Source organism: Pseudomicrostroma glucosiphilum, assembly GCF_003144135.1.
Source record: "Pseudomicrostroma glucosiphilum strain MCA 4718 unplaced genomic scaffold BCV69scaffold_2, whole genome shotgun sequence".
NCBI lineage: Eukaryota > Fungi > Basidiomycota > Exobasidiomycetes > Microstromatales > Microstromataceae > Microstroma > Microstroma glucosiphilum.
Genome location: NW_020289914.1, coordinates 526,277 through 537,105, shown reverse-complemented (window position 1 = coordinate 537,105; position 10,829 = coordinate 526,277). Strand labels below are relative to the sequence as shown.

General features: G+C 55.4%; 6 protein-coding genes and 1 non-coding gene across 7 annotated transcripts; 4 read left to right on the top strand and 3 right to left on the bottom strand.

Annotated features, from left to right (window-relative positions):
* Positions 1-10: 10 nt before the first annotated feature.
* On the bottom strand, positions 11-1,516 carry BCV69DRAFT_280427 (DUF1295-domain-containing protein). Its single transcript, XM_025491610.1, has 4 exons — positions 1,452-1,516; positions 1,343-1,373; positions 711-1,262; positions 11-630 (listed from the first exon to the last, which is right to left on the bottom strand). Exons 1-4 carry the CDS (start codon positions 1,482-1,484, stop codon positions 323-325), a joined length of 924 nt encoding a protein of 307 aa, XP_025349981.1. The 5' UTR covers positions 1,485-1,516; the 3' UTR covers positions 11-322.
* Positions 1,517-1,533: 17 nt separating this feature from the next.
* On the top strand, positions 1,534-3,155 carry BCV69DRAFT_310330 (Homocysteine S-methyltransferase; the record flags this gene model as incomplete). Its single annotated transcript, XM_025494783.1, has 4 exons — positions 1,534-1,849; positions 1,928-2,291; positions 2,357-2,829; positions 2,922-3,155. Exons 1-4 carry the CDS (start codon positions 1,769-1,771, stop codon positions 3,153-3,155), a joined length of 1,152 nt encoding a protein of 383 aa, XP_025349980.1. The 5' UTR covers positions 1,534-1,768.
* Positions 3,156-3,253: 98 nt separating this feature from the next.
* On the bottom strand, positions 3,254-4,372 carry BCV69DRAFT_244686 (cyclin-like protein; the record flags this gene model as incomplete). Its single annotated transcript, XM_025490124.1, has 2 exons — positions 3,254-3,602; positions 3,669-4,372. 2 exons carry the CDS (start codon positions 4,370-4,372, stop codon positions 3,254-3,256), a joined length of 1,053 nt encoding a protein of 350 aa, XP_025349979.1.
* Positions 4,373-4,568: 196 nt separating this feature from the next.
* Positions 4,569-6,871, top strand: BCV69DRAFT_310328 (hypothetical protein). Its single transcript, XM_025494782.1, has 2 exons — positions 4,569-5,066; positions 5,140-6,871. The coding sequence occupies exons 1-2, from the start codon at positions 4,577-4,579 to the stop codon at positions 6,477-6,479; spliced, it is 1,830 nt and encodes a 609-aa protein (XP_025349978.1). The 5' UTR covers positions 4,569-4,576; the 3' UTR covers positions 6,480-6,871.
* Positions 6,560-8,721, bottom strand: BCV69DRAFT_296789 (hypothetical protein; the record flags this gene model as incomplete). The annotated part of the gene is made up of 4 exons (XM_025494047.1): positions 6,560-7,784; positions 7,858-8,007; positions 8,104-8,424; positions 8,489-8,721. 4 exons carry the CDS (start codon positions 8,719-8,721, stop codon positions 6,560-6,562), a joined length of 1,929 nt encoding a protein of 642 aa, XP_025349977.1.
* A 159-nt stretch (positions 8,722-8,880) lies between these two features.
* BCV69DRAFT_t12 lies at positions 8,881-8,978 on the top strand. Its single transcript has one exon. It is a non-coding gene; the product is annotated as a tRNA-Leu (tRNA).
* A 263-nt stretch (positions 8,979-9,241) lies between these two features.
* On the top strand, positions 9,242-10,804 carry BCV69DRAFT_296788 (NAD-dependent deacetylase sirtuin-2; the record flags this gene model as incomplete). The annotated part of the gene is made up of 4 exons (XM_025494046.1): positions 9,242-9,415; positions 9,491-9,911; positions 10,004-10,095; positions 10,175-10,804. 4 exons carry the CDS (start codon positions 9,242-9,244, stop codon positions 10,802-10,804), a joined length of 1,317 nt encoding a protein of 438 aa, XP_025349976.1.
* Positions 10,805-10,829: the final 25 nt, after the last annotated feature.

Here is a 10,829-nt window from a genome sequence, read left to right as displayed (position 1 = left end):
TTGGCTTGGCGGAACTAAAATCTCCCGGAACGCCCTACGCGTCTGGGGTCGCAGGGGACGGAGACATGGTCGAGAGACAGATGTGATTTGGTTGACAAGCGCTGAACATGCATGAGATGCTAGGCAGACTCATGTTGCTTTTTAAAAGCAGGTCTGACAAGATGATACCGAGATGCGGTGAATAACAACGTTCCAGTCTTGCGAGCATGCCTCACACGTCCGTCGTACGCATGACGGACGCGAGCGCTTGAACCTCGTCTCATAAAAAGTGCTTTCTTTCCTCCTACAATTTCGCTTCCCACCTCATGCCTTACATCTACGCCTACGCCTTCGAGCCTCCGATGAAAGGAATGAACACAGGAGTCTCCTTCTTGTACTGCTTCCACTTGGGATCATCGCCCAGCTTCTTCTCAATAGACTGCTCCAGCATCGGCACTCCAGAAATGTACCTGATCAGCGCGTACTCCAGCAGGGGCGACGCCGCCGCGGCAAAGACGATGTAGCGAGGAAACCAAGGCGAGGAGGCAGTCAGGGAAGTAGCACCCATAGGTCCAGAAGCAGCGGACAGGGCAGAGAGCGAGAGGATGTACTGGCCTACCCAGGATGATACCTCACCAAAGTAGTTGGGGTCTGTAAAGGGAGGCAAAGATTGGAGACTTCAGCACTCGGCGGCTCTAAGGACGCACAAGACAGCTGCATTCCTGACTCACGTCGGCTCCATGCCCAGACTCCAGACCCGATGAACTGCTCGTCGTGCTTGCCCTGGCTCTTTGCCTCCCTCCAGAGGGTCTTCTGCCGGTCAGCAACAACTTCAAGACCCCACCCAAGCACCCAGACGCTCAAGCCCAGGAAATCAAGAGGTCCAAACTTTGGCTGCAAGGTTCGAGGAGTCGTGTTGATGAGCCAGACGGGCAGAGCAGTGATAGCAATCCAGGTGGCCTGCATCATCCAGGCGCCGAAGAACTTGACGGGAGAGGGCTTAATGTCGTCGAATCGGGAGTCACCACCGTGTTTCTGGATGCGCTGGAAAAGGAAGGTCCCCAGGCGACCTGCCCAGAGAGCGGTGATACCACTCATGACCAGCTGCCTAGGGTGGAAGGCGGTGATGGCCGGAATCGTGGCCCCGGCTGTACCCACGATGAACTTGCTTCGCAATGAAGGCCAGTAAAGGGAGAAGCCGACAGCCGACAGGAAGCCCATTGACCCGCAGAGGTCATAGTACTTCTCGGTCTTCAGCGGGACAGCAATCGAGGCACAGGCAGCTGCGACCGAAGAGAGAAAGAAAGAGAAACGTCAAGTCAGGAGAGGGCAAGACCTTCACGCAGCTCTCGAAAAGGCGCACCCTGGAAGCCATAGATCAGTCCGATGGTGGGCTACACAGGTCATTGAAAAGGTGAGCTGCGTCAGGTGATGAGTCCGCAGATTCTGTGTCATTCATGACCAAGACATACCGCAAGGGCCCTGAGACCAGCCGAAGAGAGCATGATCTAGATATTGAGAATGAGAATGATATGAAGATATGGAAGCAAGTGCGTCCAATAGAATGAACGACTGAGCATCCAGACCTTGAGTCTGAGCTCAGGTCATCACCAGCTGTGCTCCACTTCAGCCATGGGAATCTTTCGTGGCTTGAGGCTCGTGCGAGACCTTCGTCTCCGTCATGGGCCAAGCCACGCGACACGGAAAGGGAAGATCTTCCGGTCCGCACTTTGCTCGTTCCCGATATTCCTTGCTGTATGTTGCTCTGTGGTCAAGCTAGTCAGAAGGCATGGACAAGCTAAACCGTCTGCTGTCGCAGTCGACCTTGTCGTCGGGCCGAGCGCTCATTGGAGTTATCGATGGTGGCCAGGTGAGCAAACATCCTCTCTTATGACTGTCTGCCTGCTGCCTTCTCAATTGACGATGTCTGACACTTCACCCTTCGTAGGGCACCCACCTTTCGACGCTGGGGGTAGATCTCACTTCCTCTCTCTTCGGCACTTCTCTTCTAGCCTCATCCAACCCTGACGACTTCTCCACTGTGAAGCGTCTGCACAGAGACTACTTCTCCGCCGGCGCCCAAATCGTTGGGACCTTGACCTACCAGCTAGCAGATCTGGCATGCGAGAAGGGAGGTTGGTCTTCTGAGGAGATTCAACGGAAGAGGGCCGACATGTGGGATCGGGGAATCAGAGGGGCAGGTGAAGCACGTGAAGAGTGGATCAAGGAGCAGGGCGGCAAGCTAGAGGAGCGACCCCTCGTCAGTCTGACATTGGGGCCGTATGGAGCCTGTCTGGCAAATGGCGCAGAATGTGAGTGCTATTTCTCCGACTTCGTGCCCTTAATCCATCTGACCTTAATCATACACTCAATTCAGATACCGGCGAGTACTCTTCATTTTCATATTTCGACCTAGTCCGATTCCACAAAGATCGGCTTGTAGCAGCAGCTGCAACCCCCACTTTCGCGAGCACAGTGGACCTGATCGCCTTCGAGACAATACCCCGCATAGACGAGGCCGACGCCATTCTGACAGCTCTAGAGGAGCTCCTACAAGAAGATCAAGGAGGACGGCTGACAGAATCAGCGCTGCCTCCGGTCTACATCAGCTTCGTCTTTCCACCAGAGACAGAAGGACGCTTCTTACCGTACCCGACTACAGAAGATCGGACAGGGCTGAAAAAGATTGTGGAGCTGATCCAGAAGCGCAAAAGGGGGCTCAAGTGGCCGATTGCGGGTGTGGGTATCAATTGTACAAAGACGAACATCCTGAAGAGCACCTTGGAGTACTTTGCGCAGGAAGCCCTACAAGAGCCAAGGCAATTGAAAGAGGAAAAGCTACACCTCTTTGTGAGTAGATCGGTATTGAGTTGCAATTTCGCCAATCTGCATTGGGTCCGCCTCGTGCTGAGACTACCTGCCTCCTTACTCTTTTTCAACAGATGTACCCAGACGGAGGGCTGGTGTGGGATGCGGTGAATCGATGCTGGCTCGATCCTGCATCAGGCAAGCAGACCAACGAGCCCCCCTCGCCTGCCACATGGGCACGAGACCTCTACAGTCTTGCTGAGGTCGCGGCTGTCAGTGGTGCCTGGGCAGGCATTTGGTTAGGAGGATGCTGCATGACTGGTCCGAGAGAGATCGAGGAGCTTGCGAGCCTGGTGGCTAGGTCCTAGCCTGTGGCCCAAATGGGCAAGCACAGGCCAATTTGTGCCCATACCGATGTCCAGGTTCCGACTGCTAGTGTGTGCATGGAGCTCTGGGCTGAGGATTACTACCCTGCTGGAGACTTTCTCCCACTCTCAAAGTCCTCTTCGTCTTTGCCGTTGCCTTCATCTCTCCTCTGGATCCAACCTCTGATGCCGTCTTTCTTAGCCAGTGACCCCATCCCACCCCACTCCTCTCTGACGCGACTAGCAGTCCCGTCCTTTCCATCGTAGAGCCTTTGCAGCCAGGAACAGACGGTCCGCATTTCCTCGAGCGTGACGTCGAAGAGGGTCCACCATGGATGCGGCTCCCTGGGCAGGGGCGGGAGTGGAGAGCCAGGCAGCAGGGAGAGATAGTAGATGGAGGAGAGAGACAGGGTATGCGGCTGAAAGAGGACTGGGCAGGGCGTTTGCAGCCTGGTGGGAGAGGACGCTATGTCAGTAGACGACTCAATGCTGTCCATATTGATACTGGCTCCTCACATGTCGCTGCAGAAGCCCCAACAAGCTTCGACGACGTCTTTATCCTTTCCAACGCCGAGGATATTGAGGTAGTTCATGAGGGTTGCATAGGGCAGCTGTACCTCCAGATGAAAGCCCAGACGCTTGAGTATGTGCATTTCGTGAAAAACAACTGTATCCTTGTAGGCATAGAAGATGGAAGAGTGATACGTATGAGGCCGATAGACGAATTCTTGAGAGTTTGGCGAAGCCGAGGCTGAGGAAGGGACCTCGTCTCCATCAATGCTCCCAACCTTCTGCTCCCAGCCGTTGCCCTTCCCTCTCTTCTTCGCTTCCTCTTCGGCCCAACGATCACGATCGATCATCCAATCGGTGCAATTGATCAAGTCCCTGACCTTGAGCTTCGCAGAGCACTCCTCGACCTTTGCTCCTAGGTATACACACGCCATGGCCACGTCTACCACTCCGAAGCGATCGGGCGACGTGGTAGCATAGAATCGCTGGAAGAGGATCTGCGACGTGGCTGTGAGCCTTTGTGGCAGGTTGAGAAGGGAGCACAGACGATGAATGAATTGGGCGCCGTACGCGAGGAGGTCGTGCACTAGGTCGTCTGGAAGGTGGGAAGAGGCTGAAGAGAGGATCTGTGAAGCAGTAAGGAGGGGATTCAGAAGGAGTGGTGGAGGTGCAGAGGAGGTAGAGGATGATGGCAATGGGTACGAGGCCATCTTCGCCTGTGTCTGGCCTCCGCGGCCGCTCCTGGAGACGTACAGTACCAATACCGATGCAATGTGAAGGAGACTTAAAGGGTCGAAGCTCTGTTCAGCATGACTTTCCGCACCTTCGCCTCTTGGCGCCGCTCCACTCCCACTTCCGCTTTTCCCGGGGAAGGCGATGCTGCACTTCTTCTTGTCCTGCTTGCATCCCCATTGATGGCCAGCTCTCCGGCTTCGGCCTCATCGAAGCCATCTTTGGGCGACTTGGTAGCAGAGGCAACACTAGCGCTGTATTCATCCCTTTCCCCGAGCTCAGCGACGCATCTGCCGATCAGGAATGGCGCTCTCGAATGGACGATTCTCTCCTCTGTCTCACTCGTACTTCCGACTGATGCAACACCGAGGGTGATACCCATTGCACTCGGCACAGGTACCAAGACTACTCCCTACGAAAATCTCAAAGGCACGCCTGGAGATGTACTGCACGATCTTCATGCCGAGGTCCTCGCTAGAAGAGGAGCCAGGAGATGGTTGGCGCAGAGGATTGCTGTAGAGGCTGGATGGACGAAGCAGAGAGAGGAAGGCCAGGATGAAACAGGCGTCCTTCTCGATGGCCTTCCTTTGCTTTTGCAAAAGAGAAGCGATAATCAAATATGGCAGCTCCGGGAGGGTATCAAGGTCTGGTGGTACGTCTCGACATTGCCATGTGAGTCTCGAATCAGCATTAAACTCACTCATAAAGAATCAGCCCGCTGACAGGGTTATCGCTCCATTCGAAGGCGGCGAATGCTCCTCACCTCACTTAGCTCGGCGCAGGGCAAAAGAGGATGTCAGCTACAGCCGCGACTTGAAAGCTCACTGTCAGACGCGAAGCACATTCCCTTCGTCCGGTGACATGCCTCGCTCTCAATCGGGTGCCGTGCTCAGAGGTCGGCAGGTCGTCGATGAAGGCTTAGCCAGGCCAAGGCTGAGGACTGTACCTGGTCGTCCAGACGCACCCCCGTCGCTATGCCACTCGTGCACCGATAAGCTCCTTCTTTGGTCGCTTCTCGGCTGGCAGGGGGCTGCTCTGAGCAGGCTCGCGACGGACAGGATGCCCATCGACGGGCTCGTCGTAGGAGCTAGCGATGTCGATCTGCGCCAGGACAGCGCGCAGGAAAGAGTGCTGAAGGAGATCAGAAGAGGGCTAGATGTCACGGAGCGGTGCAACGATGCTGGTAGAGAGCTTACCAGAAGGCTGAAAGATGCTGGAGTTTCTCACAGTCTGGAGCCTCCACTGATCGAGCTCACACGTTGCAAGTTTCTGCAGTCGCAAGACTGCGTCAGAGAACGGGCGATAGCGAACGGCATGAGGCTAGAAGAGGCAACCGGGTCCGCTGAGGCTGCAACAACAAAGACTGACGCGGCATCGGTGGAGCAAACAGGGCCCATTGCCCTCATACCGGCCTGGGAGAGCTCCTCTTATGTTCGCCCAACTTGGCTTGACGTCAAGTCTGGAGCGAAGCACGCCAGCGGTAGCGCAGAACATACGATTACTGCGCCCGTCGCTAAGCTAGAGAAACTCGTATACGGAATCAAACAAGGCGCCTCCACCAAACGCTCGTCGAATCGCCTTCTTGCCGGCGGTCGATACGCTCCTCTGTACGGGAAGAGTCGCTCGAAAGTTTGCAAACTGGAACACTTCTTGCTCATGCGGAATCTCGCCCAAGAGCTCGAAGTCGCCGTTCAGCCAGACAGCTATGCTGAGCTCAAGGGCAAGGGCCGTCCGAACGACTCTGGAGTTGCTGATCAGTATGATAGTAACATTGAGTGGTATCGAAGTTGCAAAGCTATCTTGAGGGCCGAGCACCTGGTTGATGAAAATAGTTGGTCAGAAGATGATGCGGGAGAGAGAGCTGTTGTCAATACATGGCTGCAACAGGTCTCGCTCACTGGCGACCACGCCAAGGCGTCAGACGGTATCGAAAAGAGCACAACGGAGGGTCTCGAGACTGCCCTTGATGCCTCCTCAGGCGGGCGTCAAGACGGGCTCCTAAGCAGTGACAGGGCCCCGCTGCAGGGCTGGCTGATCACGCCTCGCTCGATGGAAGCCTTCGATAGAGAAGGTGCCTGGCGTTGAGTGGAGGCCATCTGGCTGCCATGATATTTATGGTAACATCCGATACAGGAGAATTGTCAACTGGATTAAGTTGCAATGCGCTATAATCCAATTCCGCCCGTACCCTCTCGAACCATCCCCAGCTTCGGCACTCTAATATACACATCCTGTCCATGTCCGTCCAAGCTCCTAAATTGCAGACTACCTCCAAAGAATTCAGCATACACCCTCGCCATCGGCAATCCTAGCCCAGTGTCGGCCATACCAAGGGAAGTGGAAGAGAGTGATGTCTTGAGAGAGTTGTCGGCAGCGGCGGCGCCGGAGCCTGCAGACTGAGATCGGGAAGAGGAAGGAACAGCAGCGTCGATCTGCTCTCCCACAGTGCCCTTGAAGCGGCCGATCCTCTTGAGATGTTCGAGCTTGGAGCGCGACCCCAAACCTGCTTGGGCTGAGGCTCCTAGTAAAATGGAGGAGCTAGTAGGTGGAGAAGAGGCCGCAGAGGTGGGTTCGGAAGGCGAGGCTGCAGTCGGATCCGTCGTGGTCTCAGTACTAGTTTTCCGTCGTGCTTCCTCCTCTGCATGTCGTGCCTCTGCTTCCAGCTCGAGTCTCCGCCGCACGTGGCTGAAGGAGCACAAGACATCGGTGAGGGTGGAAGTAGGACTTGAGGCCGGCCCTCCCGGTACTGGGTAATCGCTTGGCGTCTGCGACCGATAGATGGCGCCTTCTGCGGAAAGGGGAGAGGAGGTGGACGCCGAGAAAGCAATTGCTGTGTTCTTATTGAAGCTCGTGGAGGGCATGGTAGCCGTCGCAGGCTGATCCTCCAGCGGGCTCGGCTGCTGCTGTCGTGCCAGGGACTCCCCTGGCCCCCCGTTCGTCGTCGGCTTGGGGTACGATGCTAGTCTTGAGACCAGATCAGATACGCCGCCTCCGCAGTCAGAGACTCGGATGATCAAGTCGTCCTCAGGCGGACCTTCGACGATGGTAGCTCGAAGCGGGATATCGTCGCGCTCTTCGGGCTTGAAGCGCATTACCGCCCTCATCGCATCCTTGATCAGTTCAAAGACGATGAAAGAGAGGTGCTCGGGTATGTAAGAGATAGTCGCCTCGAGATCGCCATCAACGATCATATGCGGCACGGCTTTTGTTTGAAGGGCTTCCTCAGGCGTCATGTTAGCGTCTTTGGCGAAGATCCGAGTGAGAAGGTCGATCGACTCTCTGACGATCGACTGGACCGAGAGGTGAGTGTGAATGATGCCAATATGCTCTGGTTGATTGGATGGCCCCGGATTCTCGTCGGTAGAGAAAAAAGCGAACGGATCGTCAAGACTGTGAGGGAAGCGACGCAGGCGGGAGGTCAGCGATCCCGCACATCTGCGACCAACTGCACTAATACACTCACGCCTCTGTGAGGGCAATGTGCTGCTCCGCGAGAACTCTCCTGCTGATTCGACTCTTCAACATCCTTTGCATGAAGCTCTCTAGCTGTTCTGCCGGGATGTGCTCGGACACCTCGACGACGCCGAGAGCAAGAGAAGGAATGACTGTCAGGCTATGGAAGCAGAGGATGGAGAGGGATGCAGCAGTGTGAGTCGAGTATGGCGTCGGAGAAGTCCCGGCCTCTGGCAGGACAAACAGCAGTACTCACTGTTCGTCGAGAAGCTCCTTCAATAGCTTCACATATGTCTCGTTCTCCTCGTGACTGCGTATCACCGGAAACTTCCTGAAACGATCAAAGGCTTTCCAGTACAGGTGATACACCTCGCCCAAGTGAGCATTAGTCATGACCACAAAGGGCAAGTTCTGCATATCTCTGATCCGCTGAGCGATCCGCACCGGCAGCTCTTCTCGCACAAAATTCGCAGATTTGAGGATCTTGTCGGGATCCCGGCCGAGCGAGCGTCCAAAGAAGAGCAGCTGACGGAGCGTGAGATTCTGCGTCTTCTTCGAAGCCCAAAAGTCCAACGCACTGTAGACAGGACAAAGGGATCAGTATGATTCGTGGTGTCGTCCGCTGACGACTGATGACTCACGTGTTGAGGTAGAAGTGACGACCGAGATCCGAGGTGCTGGACAGGATAGCATTGCTGGAAACAGCTGGGGGCTGAGGTGAAAGTGTAGCGGCAGATGAGGTGAAGGGCGATACCGCCGCACCTGAGCAACCTTTACCTCTGCTCTTGGGTCGTATCTGAGTGCATGACGATAGCGAGGGCAGCCGGCTGGACGAAGCGGAACAGGCTCGAGAAGCCGTTGTGGCGACTCGCATCGTACGCCTTGCCGAGCTCAGAGATGGAGATGGTGCGGAATCAGATATCACTGGAGGCAGATGCGAGTGCCCTGTGCGAGAAGATGGAAGCTGCCTTGTTGCGCTCGCTTGTCCGTGGCAAAGTATATACTGTGACTACAGAGATCGAATTCTTAGGATGGTAGCGTGGCCGAGTGGTTATGGCGCTGCGTTTAGGATTCCTAAATTTTACAGTTCCGCAGTGGGAAACCGCGCGAGTTCGAACCTCGTCGCTGCCAAATATCTTTTTTGTCCACCTCAGGATGAGTCTTGGTATAGCATCATGGACTTGCCCCAGTGAAGTCCTTGTTTTGGCAAGGTTGGGCTTCATTCGCCTGCGCGAAGCATGCTGCAACAGAGAATGGTAGGCCGATTTATGGTTCGCACCAGCCAATTGCGAAAGTCCACCTCCACCCCCGCTCGCTCGCTCCCTTTCCGTGTCAATGTCGACCTCGATTTCCAGATCAATTTTACCGCTTTCTGCCACTTGATCATGGCAACAATGTCACTCCGTACTCCCAGCGTCCTTGCTGCTTTCAATCCCGACAAGGCAGCTTTCCCCACAATCGAGACGGTAGGGAAGCTCCTGGCCAGCGATAAGATCAAGAAGGTGGTTGTCTTGGCCGGTGCCGGCGTCTCGACGGCTTCTGGAATTCCAGACTTCCGCTCACCCGATGTAAGTTGTCCACCATAGCTACAATGATAACCAGCTCCGTGTCTGGTAAAACTGACCAACCTCTTCCTCTCACAGACGGGCCTGTACGCCAATCTGGCCAAGTACAAGCTCCCATACCCAGAAGCCATCTTCGAAATCGGCTACTTCCAGTCCACCCCTCAGCCCTTCTTTACTCTCTCCAAAGAGCTCTACCCTGGCAACTTCCACCCAACCCTCACCCACTACTTCCTCCGCCTCTTGAACGAGAAGGGCAAGCTCCTCCGCGTCTTTACACAGAACATCGATACGCTCGATCGGCTGGCGGGCTTGCCCGCGGAGAGGATCGTAGAGGCGCATGGGAGCTTTGCAACAAGTAGGTGTATCAAGTGTGGGACCGAGGTGGATGGAGAATGGATGAAGGAGAAGTGTCTCAAGGGGGAAATTGCTCGATGTGCAGAGGAGAGGTGCAAGAAGAGGACGGGTGGAAAAGGTGGACTGGTCAAGCCTGACATTGTCTGTGAGTGGGACGCCGGGTGGTATGCACCCAGATTTGGCGAAAGAATCGCTGAAGTCTGACACCACGCTCACATCTTCCTGTGACCCTATAAGTCTTCGGTGAGGGACTGCCCAACCGATTCTTCGAGCGGCTTAGTGATCTGAAAGAAGCAGATCTCCTCATTACCATGGGAACAAGCTTACAGGTGAGCCAACCTTTGAGCTAGTCTCCAAGCTGCTGTTCAGCCCCGCTGAGTCCTGTTCACCCTCCCTACCCTTCATCAGGTCCAACCGTTCGCCTCACTGATAGACCGAGTCCCCTCGAGCTGTCCCCGCCTCCTCATAAACCTCGAACGTGTGGGGGACATAGGCTCCGAAGACTCCTCCTCTTTCTCTTCCGGTGGTCTGTCCTCCTATTTCCCCCTCCGCGAATCTGGTTTCGACTTTGACGGACTCTCTCTCCGGGACAAGTCTGACAAGCGCCCCATCAGGGACGTCTTCTTCCAAGGCAAGACGGACGAGGGCGCTCTTGAGTTGGCGGGCATTTGTGGATGGGAAGAGGAATTGAGGGAGATTTGGGCGAGGGAGAAGAAGGTCTTTGATGAGCAAAAGGCTGCAGCAGGGGCAAGCTCGGAGGGAGCAACGCAGAGTGAGAAGACGGGTACTGATGGTTTGTCTGCTGCTGAAAAAGAGGCGGACAAGGTCGCAAAGGAGGTGTCCCGGGCTGTCGAGCAGCCAAAGTCGAAGCGGACCGATGCAACAGAAAGTCAGCATCAAGATGCTACTGGTGAGGATCTCGCAGAGCAAGTCTCCAAGCTCTCCGTATCTACCTCTACCTCTGCAGAAGAACCGAGGAAAGAGACGTCACACGACCAGGCAGGGAAGAAGGCAGAAGACCGTAAGCCTAGCTTGTAGACGAGATGAGGGTCCAAGACCTCAA